Source organism: Scyliorhinus torazame, chromosome 3 (genome assembly GCF_047496885.1).
Source record: "Scyliorhinus torazame isolate Kashiwa2021f chromosome 3, sScyTor2.1, whole genome shotgun sequence".
Classification (NCBI taxonomy): domain Eukaryota; kingdom Metazoa; phylum Chordata; class Chondrichthyes; order Carcharhiniformes; family Scyliorhinidae; genus Scyliorhinus; species Scyliorhinus torazame.
The window spans coordinates 183547744-183565682 of record NC_092709.1 but is presented as its reverse complement, the minus strand read 5'-3'; the positions used below and the strand labels follow the sequence as shown (position 1 = coordinate 183565682).

Genomic DNA, 17939 nt, shown 5'->3' with positions numbered 1-17939 from the left:
CCACTTTGCCGCCCTGCATCATCTGCATTTCTGTTTATACGGTGAAAAGCACTATCGTTTTTGAACTTAAAAATGTGTTTACACGGTATGATTATTTCCCTGAACTTGCTCACGTTACTGTTCATTAACATGTGCGTGGCTGTGAAATTCTACCAATTAAATTTAATTGGAGGAATAGTCGCCGGCTTTACTTATTTAATGTTTTTATTTTGGTGCCACCTTTACAGTATAGACAGAAAAGACCCAGCACAGTGACAAATTAAGAAGTCATGGTTTTATTTCGAATGAAAGGTACCCTTTTGTTACCAGCTTAAAATTCCCATGATGAAAATATTTCAGGACACTTATTTCCTCGGTGGTTAAAAGCACTGCCTCGTGTTATGTGACACCATAATGACTGTGAAGAAACAGGTTGATAATGAGTTAGGTCACCTCAAATAAAAGTAGCCAGGGTTTCTGTTGTTGACCCCAGTGACCCCCTACTGTGAGTGAACATCAAGCAAGGTCACAATCAATCACAGTTTTGATGCCTCTTTGCAGTCAACAAGGCAGCTGGCACTCACTGCTGGTGCTTGCTGGTAAAGTTCAGTCACTATTCAGTACTGGCTATCAAACTGTAGCCCCAGCTTGAATCAGTGACTTCAGGAGATCTGGACATAAAATTTGGGGATGGGGACAAGGGTGGGAAAGAAACCAAAAAAAGGTCCTCTGTGCAGAAATCGAAGGGAATGAAAACAATGCTGAAGGATTTCTTAAGCTGCAGTGGAATTTGAGATCTCTATCGGACTAAATTAAAGTCGAGAAGCTTTCCATAAAGTGGATCAGAAAATCAATTTTCAACTTCATACCATTCTGATTTGCAAATATATCGCTGTTCCTCCACTGTGGCTAGGTCAAAATCCGAGAACTCCCTCTCTAAGAGCACTGTCGGTGTACCTACACCACAGAGACTGCAGTGGTTCAAAAAGGTGGCTCACCACCACCTTCTCAAGGGCAACAAGGGATAGGCAACAAATGCTGGCCTTGCTCACATTCGACAAACCAATTTAAAAAAAGTATCTGGCCCAGTCAGGTACACAGATATGAAGATAGGAACAATCTGCCCATTCAGGAGAGGGTTAAATGCCACTAGTTTGATGAACGCACCAATTCAAAATATTTTAGCAAACTGTGTTACGATCGCAATACCTAATGTGCAACATTAGAACAAATGACTGCCTTATAATAGAAGCAAAATGGTATTATTTTTCAAGAAAATGCTCTCTTTATACCATGTGCTAGATGTTTTATTTCCCTATAAACTTCTATGGTTAAAACTGAATAAAATCCTCTCCTCATCATGTGATGTAAACTCATAATAAGCATTAAAGAAAAAAAAAGAAAAAGAAAAAATTGCTTATTGTCACAAGTAGACTTCAAATGAAGTTACTGTGAAAAGCCCCTAGTCGCCACATTCCGGCACCTGTTCGGGGAGGCTCTTATGGGAGGCCGTTACTAGGATGATCATTATCTGATCATCCTACCAGTGGTGAACAGTTGCATGGGAAAGTGGCAGGTAAATAACAAGCTCTGAATGCAGCCTTTGAGAGACAGAGAGGAGCCTTTCATCAAAAGGCAATATTCAAACAAATAAGAATGACTGGGACTAAGTTCAGGGTAGTAACAGATCCCTAGGCTCTGGATAATATCTGTAAAGGATTTAATACAATTTACACAGGGTACTTTATCTCTTATTCTTTAGAAAATGTTATTATGGAGCATAATGTTGGTCAGAGGAGAAATGCTAAGTTGTAGACAATCCCCAAGTTGCTTTTGAAGTGGTCTGTGTGTCAGTATCAAAATTATAAGCACACACTAGTCCCAAATAAATAAGGAATACCCCTCCATCCTCCTCTGCTGCTCGATACATGAGGCCAGAAATTATAGGACTCTGGTTCCAAATTAGAAGTGTGGGCACAAAGGTTATTGTTGTAACACTGGGCTGAAAGCAGAAAGGGAAGAATATTGGGATGGAAGATGTTGGGACGAAGGCCCAACCTCATCATATTGCAACCGGACATTCTGAGGGATGTCTGGAATGGCGGGATGACCTTGTACTACAAGACGCAAAGTTAATTAAGCCAATTGACAACAAATTGACCAAGGATTTTAGAAAGACTGCACAGGAACCATGGGGCTTAAAAACCTTACCAGGTGTAAGGAGGTGGCAAGCAAGTGGAAGCTCAGTGCTGGCTTCAGTTGGCAGCCATGGTTTGGCAAGGAGGGTGAAGCAGCATGGACACTGCCATTTGCAGCCATGAGCAGGGAAAAAAGTTCCAGCACTGTAGTGGAATGCTGCCAGAGTCCCATCTGTGAACTGGCACTTGTGTTGATTGAATAAGGAGAAAGTGGGAGTGGGGTGATTGGTGAGGAAGGCGTCTGGATAGTAGCTCTTGGAAACAGAGAGCGACCACTTGTCATGGGTCTCGGTCAAGCGGGATTAACTCTAGTGAAGAGGAGCAGTAGAGAGGGAGAGTGCTGCAGCTCGGGACAGCAGAACAGCAGCAACCTCAAGGCCAACTGGAGCAGCAGTCTTGGGATGGGGCACACAGAAGAGTGAGTATTGTGAGAGGTTTAGTTATCTTTGCATGTTCGATGGGCAATGTTGTCAAAGACCAAGCCACTCTAGGGAGGCTGTCACTGGTTTGTGAGACATGATGGAGAATGAGCTGAGCCCCAGTGGCGTTGGGGAAGGTCACTGTGGTTGTGATCTTCTACGTCTCTGCCTCTAGACCTTTCCAGCAACCCACCACAGATACGTGTGGGACCTCGTCGTCTGTGGCTCATTAATGCATCAATTGGTGGTTGGTGACTTGTTCAAGAGGGCCAGTTTTTGCAGCTATCCAGACAGTCAAGCTAAATGAACCATTAGTTACATGGCCATCACTGGATGTCCCCTGCTGCAGGCTCTGACTGACTGCATGCCACTTATTGTCTCCCACCAATCTGCCAGTGGCCTTCATTAAGAGGAAGGGCTTCCACTTTTTAAAATTTATTTTTACGGGATGTGGGCTTCCTTCGCTGGTTCGGCCAGCAGTTGCCCATCCCTAGTCACCCTTGAGAAGGCGGTGGTGAGTTGCCTTCTTGAACCGCTGCAGTCTATGTGGTGTAGGTACATCCACTTGCTCAATACACAGCTGGTTTGTGACCACTGCAAATGGATCCTTCAGGTGTGTGCACGGTACCCAGGAAGCAACCACTCTCACTCCTTACTAAGACACTGTCAGGTGCCCGAGGTTTTCTGGGTCCCACGTGCATTCAGGGATGGATGCTGGGAGACCAGGGTTGCTCATTTTAGACATGGCTACTCATGCCTCTGTCAGTCTTGTTCAGCTACTCATGTGTGTCTAGGATGTGGTCACCTGTTTGTGACCTTTAATCTATGTGCGAATGCATACTCACTGAAGTTAGGGTATCTGTATTGGTGGGAGGTGTTGTGGAATGATGTGGTGGTGCACGCTCTGAGGATCCTTCCTCCTCCTCTGAGGTTGGTGGCTATCTCCCAGACACTTGAGTGCTCTGTTCTTGGACCTGGCCGGCATAAGGCGAAAGCTAGATTAAAGGGCATTTTCCATCACCTCCTTGCCCATCCATTGCACCTCTTTTATCAGCATTCCTAACTTGCCACCTGCAATGAAGTGCCCCCCTTCTGCCAATTCCTGTGCAGTCCCCATTGGGTGAGGATGACCAGGATGGTGACCCTGCCACTGACTCCACTCTTGCTTTTACATTGTGAGCTGTCTTCTCCTGAAGCCAAGAATCTGAACAACGCTTCCTTACAAAGCCAAGCACAACACACAAGCCACACTGCAGAAACCTTGCCAGGGTCAACACTGAGAGATGGGCACCGTTAAGCAAGATGCAGCCATGTCTCTGAAAGGATCTGCTGCTGCCTGACCCCATTGCCGCTGACTGGATGGGAATTCTCTCTGCACCAACCTCACCCTCTCACGCTGCCACATGTAAGCCTCTCAGGGGAGTGAAATGTGCAGTACCCCACCTTGGTTGAACAAGTAAGGTCATTCACCAACATGTGGCACTATAGCCAGGATCTAGCGATGACCTATGGCTGTTGACTTCTTCTACCCTCTCTGTCGAGGCTTGCTTGATCAGGTGGTCTGCCTGTGATATCACACTGCTTCCAGTGCCTCCTTTCCCTTCTGGGTGGCAGCCTCACCTGTCAGCTGTTAATTGGCTGGCTGCTGGAAATTTGACAGCATGACTCCAGCTGGAAAATTAAGTCTGCTCTCTCTGATTCGTGTTCAAATTTAGTGAGGAATTTAGTGTTGGAAATGGATTTTCCTATTTTATACTATGAACACACGCAAATATGTAAAAGATGCTTATTCTTCCAATCTGATAGTTATAGCTTGCGATTTGAAAGTGATGGGGGAGGCGGGGGCAGAGCTGTCTGACCCTGACCCCACCGTTATCGATCACCTACAGACCCTGCGGATATCATCTATTGACCCTGTGGGCATCGTGCACTGGTCCTGCATCCCCACTGAGCCTGCATGTGTCTCCCGCTGACTCCATAAGGTTTCGCCTGCCAACCCCGTGGAAATGTTCTTACAGGCTTGTTTTACGGAAGGTCTGCAATTTAAGTCTCCAGCATCTGTATTTCTGATGCTCTGGTAGAAAAAGAGATGTTCCAAAGTCCAGGGAGAAGATTCCTGTATTATTACACAAGATCATGTGGTGACATCAAAGGGTTCAATTGAGGTCTGAGTTATCAGAGTTCAGCAGTATATCCCCTCCAGGGCTTGAGGATGAAGAGTGACAGGGTGGATGATTCCCACGCTGTCATTACATCTCCATTTTAGTGCGGGAGCTTTCTAAATGTCCTCCCTTAGGGGCTCAGATCTGTGATACCACTTCAAGAGATGACCCCTTCAATTGTGTGTTTTTCCTTTAAATTTTGGGCCCAGTACTTCTGAGATCTGAATTTCTTGCCTGAGACTCCACCCCTCAGAGTGTTAGCTCAGTAAGTTTTTACACAAAGAAAATATCTCGTGTATTGATCCAGTGACCCGTGACTCAGTCTCTTGGAAGTCCAAAGGATTCTTTCGGTGAGCCATGGAAGCTACATTTAATTCGCCAGCTTTCACTGGGCGGGCTGCTGAAAGCACATGAAACACCTGCGAGTTTCACTAAATTGGGAAGACAGGACTAAATCACGTTTAAATTATATGCAATTTAGCATATCAACGAGCTTTCCTTTCGCTGACTACAGGTGGTTTCATGTTTTGTTACCTTCCTGCGTTGACTTAATCACATAGGCTTCCCAGAGCCAGGTACCTGATGTGTGGTTTCCTGCACCATTCCCTGTGTCTGCCCGCCATCCTGTCCACTCTAGCGGGCTCCACACAACCCAGCACTTCACCATGTGTCATCGTGCACCTGGCCCCATTTTACATCTTTCAACTTTTATATCCATAGAAGTCAACGGAAATAAAAATAGTAGATATAAATTGGGCTGTTGACTTAACTGTAATCTATCTAACACTAACGCACAAGGTCAAGATCTAACCCAATAAGTGCAATACTGTATGTGGTGAATGTATAATTACTGATAATTCACCAGTGCACTGTGTTATGTTATTAACCCTGTGGGCTCTAACTATGGGCCATTGTGTGGCTTCACCCACAGGAGATACGTTGGGGCATGTACGGGCTCCGCCCATGGCTCCACCCCTTTTACAGGAAGTATAAGAGCTGCTGACCTGCAGGGCCGCCTTCAGTGTTGTACCGGTCACAGGCAGGCTCAGTTCTAAGCTGATTAAAACCACGGTTTACTTCTCCACGTGTCTTCGAGTGAATTGATGGTCGCGTCAATTTAATCAGCTTAAAATACTACTATGGAATCAGCCCTCAAACCTGACAGACTGGAACTCGATCCACTGGCTGCGGAGGCGAAAGAAATGTTTTCACATTGGCTTCGATGCTTCAAGGCCTATCTCGCCGTGTCGTCTACGAATCCGTCACTGACGAACAGAAGCTGAGCCTCCTCCACGCACGGGTGATCCATCGCATTTCTGTCCAGCTCGACGAAGCCGCTTCCTATACAAAGGCCCTCGCACTACTCGAACGCCTCTATGTGCGGCCTGTGATCGAGGTATACGCGCGACACGTCTTCACCACTCGCCACCAGCACCCCGGGGAGTCGCTAGATGATTACCTACGCGACCTCAAAGCCCTCGCGCGCATCTGTAACTACCAGGCCGTTACGGCCACTCAGCACATGGAGCTCGCTGTCCGAGAGGTTCACGTGGCGGGGGTCCGATCGAGCTATGTGAGACAGCGCCTGCTCGAAAAAGGGCCCCAGGACCTGGACGACACGGTAAAACTGGCTACCTCTCTGGAGGCCGCTTTTCAGAGCCTTACTGCGTTCCCGGCCGATCACGCGACCCCCTCGTGGGCCCCGACCCGAGACTACCCTAGGCCTGTGCCGCGCGGCCGCCCACCCATCATGGGGGGCTACCCTGCTACTTTTGCGGTCAGTCCCAACACCCGGGACTACCCGGCCCGCAACGCGAACTGCAGCAGCTGCGGGTGAAAAGGACACTTCGCCAAGGTCTGCCTGGCCAGGTCTAAGAACTCGAACTCACAGACCCGATCCACAGACTCACAGGCCCGCAGACCCCGCAAGGTGGCAGCGTGTCTGCCGACTCCGCCTCCGCATAACATGTGCGACTCATGGGGGCCGCCATCTTGGCCATCCTCCCCCACGCGGCCGGCCACGTGCGATCCATGGGAGCCGCCATCTTGGACACCATCTTCCTCACCGCCTGCCACGCTCGACCAACGGGGGCCGCCATCTTGGCCGGCATCTGCTACAACGCTCGACGCATGCGACCTACACGGACAGCCATCGTGGGGCCGCTCCAGCACCTCCGATCACGCCGCCGGCTACCCACACTTCAGCGCGGTCACCCTGGACCAGTCGCGACCTAAGCACCTCCGGAGCTCCATGATGGCCGTCCGGGTTAACGGGCACGAGACACCTTGCCTTTTCGACTCCGAGAGCACAGAGAGCTTCATTCACCCGGACATGGTAAGATGCTGCTCGCTCCCAATATTCCCGACGCAACAAACCATATCCCTCGCCTCTGGGTCGCATTCGGTGCAAATCCAAATGTGCACTACTGCAACCCTAGCGATACAGGGCGCTGAGTACACTAATTTTCAACTATATGTGCTCCCAGACCTCTGCGCTCCTCTCCTCTTACGACTCGATTTTCAGTGCAACCTCAGGAGCCTAACTCTTAAGTTCGAGGGGCCCCTGCCCCCGCTCACCATATGCAGCCTCACGACCCTAACAATCAAACCCCCCCCCTCTTCGCAAACCTCACCGCCGATTGCAAGCCAGTAGCCACCAGAAGCAGGCGGAACAGCATGCAGGACAGGACGTTCATTAGGTCCGAGGTCCAGAGTCTCTTGCGGGAGGGGGTCATAGAGGCCAGCAATAGCCGCTGGAGAGCTCAGGTGGTGGTCGTCAAGACCGGGGAAAAGTTCCGGATGGTGGTTGATTACAGCCAGACCATTAACCGGTTTACGCAACTCGATGCATACCCCCTTCCCCGGATTGCAGACATGGTAAATCAGATCGCTCACTACCGCGTGTTCTCCATGGTGGATCTTAAGTCTGCATACCACCAGCTCCCAATCCACCCGGAGGACCGCCACTACACGGCGTTTGAGGCAGACGGCCGCCTTTTCCATTTCCTCCGGGTCCCCTTTGGCATCACGAACGGGGTCAACGAGTGATAGACCGAATGGATGGACCAGTACGGGCTGCGGGCCACGTTTCCGTACTTGGACAATGTCACCATCTGCGGCCATAATCAGCAGGACCACGACGCCAACCTCCACCGATTTCACCAAACCGCCCAAAACTCAACCTCACCTACAGCAAGGAGAAATGCGTTTTCCACACAACCAGGCTAGCCATCCTCGGCTACGTCGTGGAAAACGGGGTCCTAGGGCCCGACCCTGACCGTATGCGTCCCCTGCTACAACACCGTCTACCTCACTGTCCCAAGGCCCTGAAGAGGTGCCTTGGATTTTTTCTCCTACAACGCCCAGTGGGTCCCCCAGTATCCGGACAAAGCCCGCCCACTATTTAAGGCCACCCTCTTTCCACTGGCAGCCGAGGCCCGCCAGGCCTTCAACTGCATCAAGGCGGACATCGCCAAAGCTGCGATGCGCGCGGTGGACTTGTCCTTCCCCTTCCAGGTGGAGAGTGACGCCTCAGAGGTCGCTCTCGCTGCCACCCTCAACCAAGCAGGCAGACCGGTAGCGTTTTTTTCACGCACCCTCACCACCTCCGAAATTCGACACTCCTCGGTCGAAAAAGAAGCCCAAGCCATCGTGGAAGCCGTGCGGCACTGGAGGCACTACCTCGCTGACAATACGCAGCGGGGCAAGATCAAGAATGATAAGATCTTGAGGTGGAGAATTGAACTCTCCCCCTGTAACTACGATATAGTATATCGTCCTGGGAAGCTCAATGAGCCCCCAGATGCCCTGTCCCGCGGCACATGCGCCAGCGCGCAAGATGACCGACTACGGGCTATCCACAATGACCTCTGCCACCCGAGGGTCACCCGGCTCACCCATTACATCAAGGCTCGCAACCTGCCCTACTCCACCAAGGAGGTCAGAGCTACCAGAGACTGCCAAATCTGTGCGGAGTGTAAAACGCACTTGTATCGACCGGATAAGGCCCACCTGGTAAAGGCATCCCGGCCCTTTGAACGCCTCAGTATCGATTTCAAAGGGTCCCTCCCCTCCAATAACCGCAACACGTACTTCCTTAACATCATAGATGAGTTTTCCCACTTTTGCCATCCCCCGATATGACCACCCCCACTGTCATTAAAGCCCTGCATAGTGTTTTCACCCTGTTTGGTTCCCCCATTTATGTCTACAGCGACAGGGGCTTGTCGTTCATGAGCGACGAACTGCGTCAGTTCCTGCTCAGTAAGGGCATCACCTCGAGCAGGACTACCAGTTATAACCCCAGGGGAAACGGGCATGTGGAGAGGGAGAACGCGACGGTCTGGAAGACCGTCCTACTGACCCTGCGGTCCAGGAATCTCCCAGTTTCTCACTGGCAGGAGCTCCTCCCCAATGCGCTTCACTCTATTAGGTCCCTCCTTTGCACGGCCACAAACCAGACTCCTCATGACCGTTTGTTTGTTTTCCCTAGGGGAGCTACCTCAGGGGCCTCGCTTCCGCCCTGGCTGATGACACCGGGTCCAGTCCTCCTCTGAAAACATGTTCAGGGCCATAAGACCGACCCCCTGGTAGAGAGGGTCCAGCTCCTGCACTCCAACCCACACTATGCGTATGTCAAACACCCCGATGGCCGGCAAGATACCGCCTCCCTCCGGGACCTGGCGCCCGCAGTCTCCAACACCACTCCCACTACTGCATCCCCCACACTATGTCCCGTCCAACCTCCCATGTTCAGCGCTCCCACCCACCCGTCGCACCGGTCCACAGGAATGAAGCTCCGGACGAGCCGCTCCCGGAGTCCATGCCTGTGCCTGCTCCGGACCCACTTCCACCTCCACCCGAAGCGGCTGCAACACCAGTGCTTCGGCGGTCGCAACATACGATCCGGGCATCGGACCGACTGAATCTATGAGCCCGTCACCCCCGCCGGACTTCATTTTTCAACAGGGGGTGAAAGTCTAATTATTGATAATTCACCAGTGCACTGTGTTATGTTATTAACCCTGTGGGCTCTACCTATGGGCCATTGTGTGGCTTCACCCACAGGGGATATGTTGGGGCATGTACGGGCTCTGCCCAGGGCTCCACCCCCTTTACAGGAAGTATAAGAGCTACCGACCTGCGGGGCCGCCACCGGTCACAGGCAGGCTCAGTTCTAAGCTGATTAAAACCACGGTTTACTTTTCCACATGTCTTCGAGTGAATTGATGGTCGCATCACTTTTATGTTGTATAATCCCATCTGCTATTTTTTAAACAAACAAAAATCTTTTCAGTACTTTTCTTGGATAATGCTTGTGTTGGATCAGTTGCTGATGGTGCTACTGTGCCTCTGTTCAATACCATGCAATAATTCTGCACTTGTAAATGGTGCAGTAGACGATGTACTCTCTCAACAGAATATCCCCTTGTTATTCTCCATTTCTGTTGGCTTTGATAGAAAATTTTTCTAAATATGTTTTCATAGCTTTCCAAAATGTAGCTGTTTTAAAAATCCAGCTATTATGATAGAAAATCTTCACATTTTCTTTCTCGCACTTTCAGAATGGTCCCTGATCTAGACATTGTAAGTTTGTTTTGCGAATATCTTTTTAAAAAAAGAACTATCTATTCAAGGAGAAATGATCTTCATTAACTCGATGACAAATGCAATCCTCCACCCATTGTTTGAATGCAGCTAGGCAGGTGAAGCATTGCAACTTGTAACACTCATGTTTCACCACCAGATACATTTCATTCCAGTTTTCTGGGGTAAAATTGGGTGCAATTTAATGGCCTCGTTGTGCCCGACTTGGTCATGTGACATGGCCATTTAATCTCGCTGCCGAGGTAAATGAAATCTGGCAGAGTCCCATTAGATAGCGGGGGCTATGTCGAGAAACACCTCTCTATAGGCGCCCAAAATGGAACTCTTTTTTTTCCCCATTAAATCGTGTCACTCGTCTCTGTGATTGGCTAATATTTTGTGCATCTCTTCGGTGTACTGAGATAACCAATTTATAACAGTCTCTATTTGTTACTAATAGAAACCCAATGATAGAGTTGCAGTTTGTTGGTGGTTCATTTGTGATTTACTTTTTGTTCAAGGCAGTTTCCCTTTAAGGGACTGTCCCTTTAATTTGTCCCTTAGTTAATTTGATTTGGTTTCCTTGGTTATTTGTGTTACTCAAAATAGAGGGAAAGCCCCACACATGGACAATATCTATAAAGTTTATGGTTTCACTGAAGTATCTGCCCATTGTTAAGCTGTTTATTCTTTGACAGATTGGCTACTTTCTCAAATTCATGCTCAAAGAGTTGTAAACACCCAGGAGTGATGCTCTGTAGCTTAGTTGAAGATACCACAATGACTGCCTGGGAAGTATGTGCGCTGCAAACTTCTGCCATGTGATCACACCTGTTGTGGTTTACATATTATAATCTTCATTTTTCTTTATATTTTAGATGTTCAACCTCTTGACAGCTTTGATGCATCATAATGTGGATAGCCAGAGAAAACATTGGAAAGTGCCGCTCTAAAATATAAATTGTCTTGAACAGTCAAATGATGTGGGGAATCATGCTAGGCTCTGGCTGAATATGTGAATTACCAAACTGTGGCTTACAGTAGTTTTCTCACAATTTTTTCTAATGAAATAATAGTTTTATTTATGAGGCCAAGCTTCTGTACAACAGTACACAGCACTTTAAGCAGAAAAAAATGATGTTATGCACTGGATTTTTTTCACAGCACAGCGAAACATCATTCACTTGACAGATAACTGTTGTGTGTAAAAATAAGCTGAATTTTCTGGGAGAGGGGGGATTGTTGAATCCTCCCAGTAGAAATGTCAGATGCCAGCTAACCCATGTTAAACATGGCTGCTCCGCAGTAGGAATATTCTGCAGGTGGGATTAATAAGGTGGGAGTGGGACCTCAGCCACCTCAGCGGGTCGAAGTCTCACCCATCAGTGGGAGGAAGTCCCATCCTCGAGAGCTGTTGGCCAATTTGATTGGCGAGCTGCTCTAGCAATTCCAGCAGTGCCAGCGTAGTGGGAGCTGCCGTTATGTCAAGCAAGGCCCAGGATGAAGAGAGGAATGGCCTTGTCCCCAGACAAGTTCCGGATTTTGGATGGGGAAGGTTCGGGGAGCCGAGGGCGACGACGGGCGGCGGAAGGGAAAAAGTGTGTGGTGCGGGGTGGGGAGGGTATCTTGGGGAGAGTCCCCCTTGATGTTCACAGGGCACCCCCAAAAGGATGTACACCTTCCTTTCTGCTTTTTGATCAGTTTGCTTAAAAAGACGGCCTTCTCACTCCCTCCTGCCTGCCCACACCAACAGTGGTGTGGCATGGGCAACGTATTATTTGGAACAAGCTCAATTGACTGTTAATTATTTATTTAAATATGATGGGTGGCCTGCTGACTTCGGGACTCTCCACCCTGCCATATTATGGGTAACCACTTGGGGGTGGGCAAGAAGGTGGTGGATTTGCCACCCCTTGCATTTTACGTGCACCCTTGCTGAAACCATGGTAGGGGGTGCTGGTGGTGTGGGGGAGGGGGAGGGTGGAATTTCTCTGCTAAAAAGGAATGTCACCCAAGGAGTAAAATAATCACTTTCATTATATTACTTATTGTTCTTTTCATCTAATACCTGATCAGATTTCAATAAGCTCTTTCATTTATTTTATCCAGCTCCCATTGCATTTTTTTCCTGCTGAGAAATTGGATAAATGATGAGGTTCCAGTTAAAGTCCACCTAAAACAAGCCATATCAGTTATTGGAGTCCAGTTCATACCATGAGTCGATGTTCCTAAAAGATATCTGAGTCTGCAATAGCATTGTTCACTCAAATTTCCTTTAGAGGTGAAACATTATAAGTAAGTTAATGTAAATAAGTGAGCATGCCGAGTTCCAACTAAAGAATTAAACAAAACTAGGAATAGTCACAGTAACTAAATGAAAATAAATATGTGGAATAGAATATATTACTTTACCCCTGAGATATCAGTCCCCTTGAAATAGTGAAGATCTCTTTTAAAGTGACAAAACTGTATAATTCTTCAGAAGCATAAAAGAAATATCCTTGAGTGACCTCCAAAATGGCACTCCACATATTAAAATATTTTCTGTATACGTGACTCTTTTTGCACACACAAAAACATGGCTTAGCTTTCTGCTGTGAAATTTTGACATTTATAGTCTATTTGCAGTGTTGAACCTGCTTTGTCGGAGCAGTAAGGTTGTTTTTTGGTCAGCGCCGTGTCCTGTGTATCACTTGAATCAGAGACTGTAATTGGACTGTCCCTGGAAAACACCTCCGAAGACTCTCTCCATATGCAGTCTGCTGTGAACTTGCACGTAAAATTAGCACGCTTCGGCCTGATTCGCTGAGATGCGTTGTTAAAAATCTGACGACTGTTTGAAGTGGCGATTTTAATTTTTAAGGCGGCGTCCACTCGATCTACAACGGTGTAGGTCCCGATGCTGCCATCATCAAAACCCACAATAATGTTCAGGTGTCGTGGTGACAGACTAAGAAAAGCTGGAGTCTTATAAAGTGAGCATGCTCCAATGTTTTTGCCATCAGCCAACCTGACCACTATTAAACTGGACACAGCCCCATTGTCATTTTCTTCGCTGCTATTTCTGAAGCAAATGTACACTAGGTAACGGCCGTCACATGATAATTTCTGACGCCAGATGATCCCAGTGGCAGGAACGAGGCGCAGCTTTCCATTATGCAGATCCATGATGTTAATGTTGTCATCGCCCCGGGACAAAATTCCCAGTTTCCCGTTGGGAGATATCTGGAAATCCTCCAGGTTTTTCAGGAAATTATTAGGGAGTTGCACACGTCTGCATACTGCTTCCTCAGTTACACTCCAAACAAACAGCGTTTCAGTGGAAGTAATGAAAACCACATAGTCTGGAGAATCAGGGATAAGCTTGAAATTTACAATGACGGTGCCATCGTCACAGCAGAACTTCTTTGTCACGCTTCCTGTCCACAAACTAACGGCCAGCAACTTGTTTTTTGAAACACCAATTACGAAGGTGTTAGGGTATGTGATAAACGCATTCTGCATGGGAACCAGAATATTGCAGACTTTGTGACCAGTGGACAGTCGCCACACCCGAGAGACACCCTGGTTACAGAGTGAGACTACAAACTGGTCATTGTGTGTAATCAGTAGCTGGGAAACCCGCTGCCCATTGATGCGAAAAATGTTGTCCCCGGTAATGGTGTTCCAGATGTATTGGATTCCTTTGTCATCGGAAGTGATCATCAGCTCTCCTGTATATGTGAGAACACAGTTTTCCACAATGCCGTCATGTTTAAATATAGCTTCAATATATCCTGTGCTGAAGCTCCATTTATGAACCGATTCAGAGCCATCCAGTGTATAGATCAGTTCACCTCTGCCTGGCTGGAGAAGACTTTGAATCGCTTTTCCTGTTTTATCTATGTTTGAGATTGCGGTTATGATGTCTATATCCCAGACAGAAAGAATACCATTGGTTGTCAAAGACAGTAACAAATTGTGTTGATTTGATTTGATCAACTTTACAATGGCCCCTGAGATTTCCTGCAAACTTGCCATGCACTGTCCAGTGTCTCTCCGCCACACAAATATCGATGACATGTGCTCCATTGAAGCAATAATTGAGTCACCATTTTTGGAGAGGACTGCCGATATGAAGCGTTCATTGCGTTTTGCTTTGAACTTTTCAGCCACTTTCCAGATGCTGGTGTCCAATACTTCAATACTGAAAGTCTTACATATGAGGATTGCACTTTGGTCTTCTGACAGCTCTAAACTCACCACTTCATTATCCTTTCCCCTGCAGTCAAAATCCTCAATAAGTTGAGGGTTCGTAATTTCATCCATATTCCAGACAGACAGGCTGCCTTCGTTGTCAATCATCACCATTTCTTGAGCTGCAGCCAGGATGAGAAGAGATTTCACATACCCGCCAGAAAACTCGGATGTCACTGTGGAGAGCTTTTCACCACTTCCCAGGAGGAAAATGGTGGTTGTGTTCAGGTATTGTCCACAGAATGCATACACTCCATCTGGAGAACATTGGACACAAGTAACTTCATACCAGCAATGGAACTGGTAGAGTGGCCAGCCGTAAATTAAATCGATCACGTGCACATCTTTACTCCCCTGCAACCATGCAAGGGCGTGGTTAATTGATAATGTGAAGCCATAAATAAAACAGTTGCCTCCGCCTGCAATGCAATGCTTGGAGCCCTTGACTTCCACCTCTGATAATAGGCATGAATTATGATTGTCATATATCAACAATGTATTTTTTGTTGTTGACACAACCAGGTACTTCTCATCGTGAGTAAGTTTCATCCCGAGCACGGCCGAGTTTGCAGTTGTAATTTGGCGCAGAATTTGTCGTGTCTCCACATCCCAGGTAGTAATGGAACCATTTTCCAATGCAGCAATGATAACATTGGGGCTCGATGTAGGCAGCACCTCAATCACATGGATGTAGCTGGTGGTTAGCGGGAGTCTTTCTGGGCTATATGTCACATCCAAAGAGGAATGCAAAGGCACTATTGAACAATACTTTGGGCCATCTTTGTCGCACTCTAATAGAAGGTGCCTCAGCTTTGGTAAAGAGCTAACAACAGGTAGAAGCCTTTGCTGTAGCTCAGCAGACAATGAACTTGGGTTCTTTGAAACTTTCAGCTTGATGCCTCGCAGTGTTCTTGCCAGAAATTTCAGTTCTTTCTCCTGTGAATAATTGTAAGCAAGATCGATGTCGGAAAGGACTTTGTCGAGGTGACCAATTTTGATCATGGTATACAGCCAACTGAAATTCATAATGACACTGTACATCAGATCATCTGTCCTCCCACTTCTAGTCAGATGATGCAGTAGTTCGGTACTTTTCCTATGATTTACAAAAAAGATATCTGGCTCCAATGAGTTGCACTGGAAGACCCATGGCTGCTCAGGGACTTGCCTGTCAAAGGTTTTCTCGACAGTCTGTTTTTCATCATTAACGCTTTTATCATTAATGTCTAGAGGTTGGTTATGGCTTTTCTCAGGATGAAACAACCTCGGTCTCCCACCAGACCACACTCCTAAGAAATAATCAGCCATGGCACTATGCATTTCATGCATTTCTTCCTCATTCTGCAGGTACAGTTTCTGAGCGATCAGATGAAGATGGCGATTTGCCCATACTAGGAGTGTGACACTTCTCACCTGCCTCTCCACTAAATAACCGTGTAGCTCTTCCTTCAGTCTTGCGATGAAATAATATGGTATCCGCAATGGATTCTGAAGCTCAGAGTTTGCTGTGATTTCATTAAGAACATAATTATCAAGTGAAAGGACGTCTTCCAGTTCCATTTCACTCAGTCCAGTTTTGGCCATTGTGATGAAGCCAAGAGCCCTTGAGACCAGCCTAGAACCACAATTGCGTTCAAGAGACCAGAAAAGGTGCTCAATACTTTCATGCACTGTCACACAAAGTGAAGTGTCATCGACATCCTTGTGTGATCTCCACTGCTTGACCTCATGGCAAATCAGATTAACAAACATAGGCAGGGTACATTTTGAGAGTGCTTCATTGACATAGATCTGCTGGCCTGAAGTGACCTTTCTTTTCACCTGTAGAAGCTGATGTTTAAGAATTTGGCTGCACATCTTCCTGTCACGTTGAGGCTGTTCAATGTAATTATCATTATCCTGAATCAAGCACTTCAGCTTTTGTAGAATGCCATGCTTATTTGGTAGAGTTGACAATATTACACGAACTGAACGAGGAAGATGAATGGGGAGCCACCACAATTTGCGAGCCTCCTCGCAGTCTGAGAGCTGCTCAAGAGCATCAAAAATTAACACCAGTGGTCGATGAAATGAAGACTCATTCAGAAGATTGATGAATAGTTCCCTCAGGTCATGTATTTTTTGAGGATAATTGTGTATGAGACATCGATAGTTAATGGCTAATTGCTCACAGAGGCTTTGCAGCAGTGTTTTGAGTTCTGTACTTAAGTCTGTTGTTCCCAAAAATCTCACAGTCACAACTGGTTCAGAATTAGGGCCCAGTTCCTTCTGAAGCCAAGAATAGGCCTGTAATGTAAAGTAATATTACAAGATTTGAACTGACATTTGGTGACACGTAAAATGATTTAATGTTCATTGTCATTAATTAAAATGTGATGCTACTGGAAGATATACATTAAATTTGTCTGAATTGCTGGGTACAGACAGACGCCCCATTATCTTTAGTCACAAACGGAATAGCAATTATCATCAATTCTTCAGATTAGAGAAGATTCCATTCTGATTAGTGTATTGAGACAAAACAGGATGTTACTGTCTCTCATTCTCCACTTCTTCAAATTACTTTCCCTGGGATGTACCACATTCAATCTTAGAATAATCCTTAGAAACAGATTTTGAAATTTTGTACCATGTACTTATTTAATGTTTTGTAAAAATGCATAAAGTTCTATAATAGATTGAAATTAGTGAGATTTAAAAGAGCAAGAGGAGCCTGAGATTTAAAAGCGTGGGAGGAGCCGGTGGTTTAAAAGTCTGCTTTCCTCCGGGTGCTCCGGTTTCCTCCCATAGTCCAAAGACGTGCAGATTAAGTGGATTGGCCATGATAAATTGCCGTTAGTGACCCAAAAGGTTATGAGGGGTGATTGAGTTATGGGGATAGGGTGGAAGTGATAGCTCAAGTGGGTCGGTGCAGACTCGATGGGACAAATGGCCTCCTTCTGCACTGTATGTTCTATGAGAGGAGCCGGAGATTTAAAAGCTAAGGAGAGAAGCCGGAGATTTAAAAGCGCGGGAGAGGAGCCGGAGGTTTAAAAGTGGGAAAGGAGCCATAGATTTAATTGGCCAAGAGGGGACCTGCTAACTTTGAATTTATTTGGTTAGTAGTGGAGATTGGCAAGCAGTTTTTCTTTTAGTTCCATTTATCTGTCTATATTTAACCTAAGGGTTAAGACATGGCAGGAGATCCCAGACCCGTGTAATGCTCCTCTTGTGTGATGTGGGAGTTCAGGGACACGCCCACTGTCCTTGACTCCTTCATGTGCAAGACGTGTGTCCAGCTGCAGCTCCTGTTAGACTGCTTGACGGCTCAGGAGCTGTGGATGGACTCACTTTGGAGCATCCACGATGCTGAGGAAGTC

At 47.0% G+C, this 17939-nt stretch overlaps 1 protein-coding gene across 1 annotated transcript in view; it reads right to left on the bottom strand.

Moving 5' to 3' along the window:
- Nucleotides 1-256: 256 nt before the first annotated feature.
- nwd2 (NACHT and WD repeat domain containing 2) overlaps nt 257-17939 on the bottom strand; it is a 241164-nt gene continuing 223481 nt past the window's right edge. The window contains exon 7 of the mRNA XM_072496551.1: nt 257-16866. Within this exon, the coding sequence (XP_072352652.1) occupies nt 12928-16866 (3939 nt within the window). The 3' untranslated portion in view covers nt 257-12927. The remainder of the gene's footprint in view (nt 16867-17939) is intronic.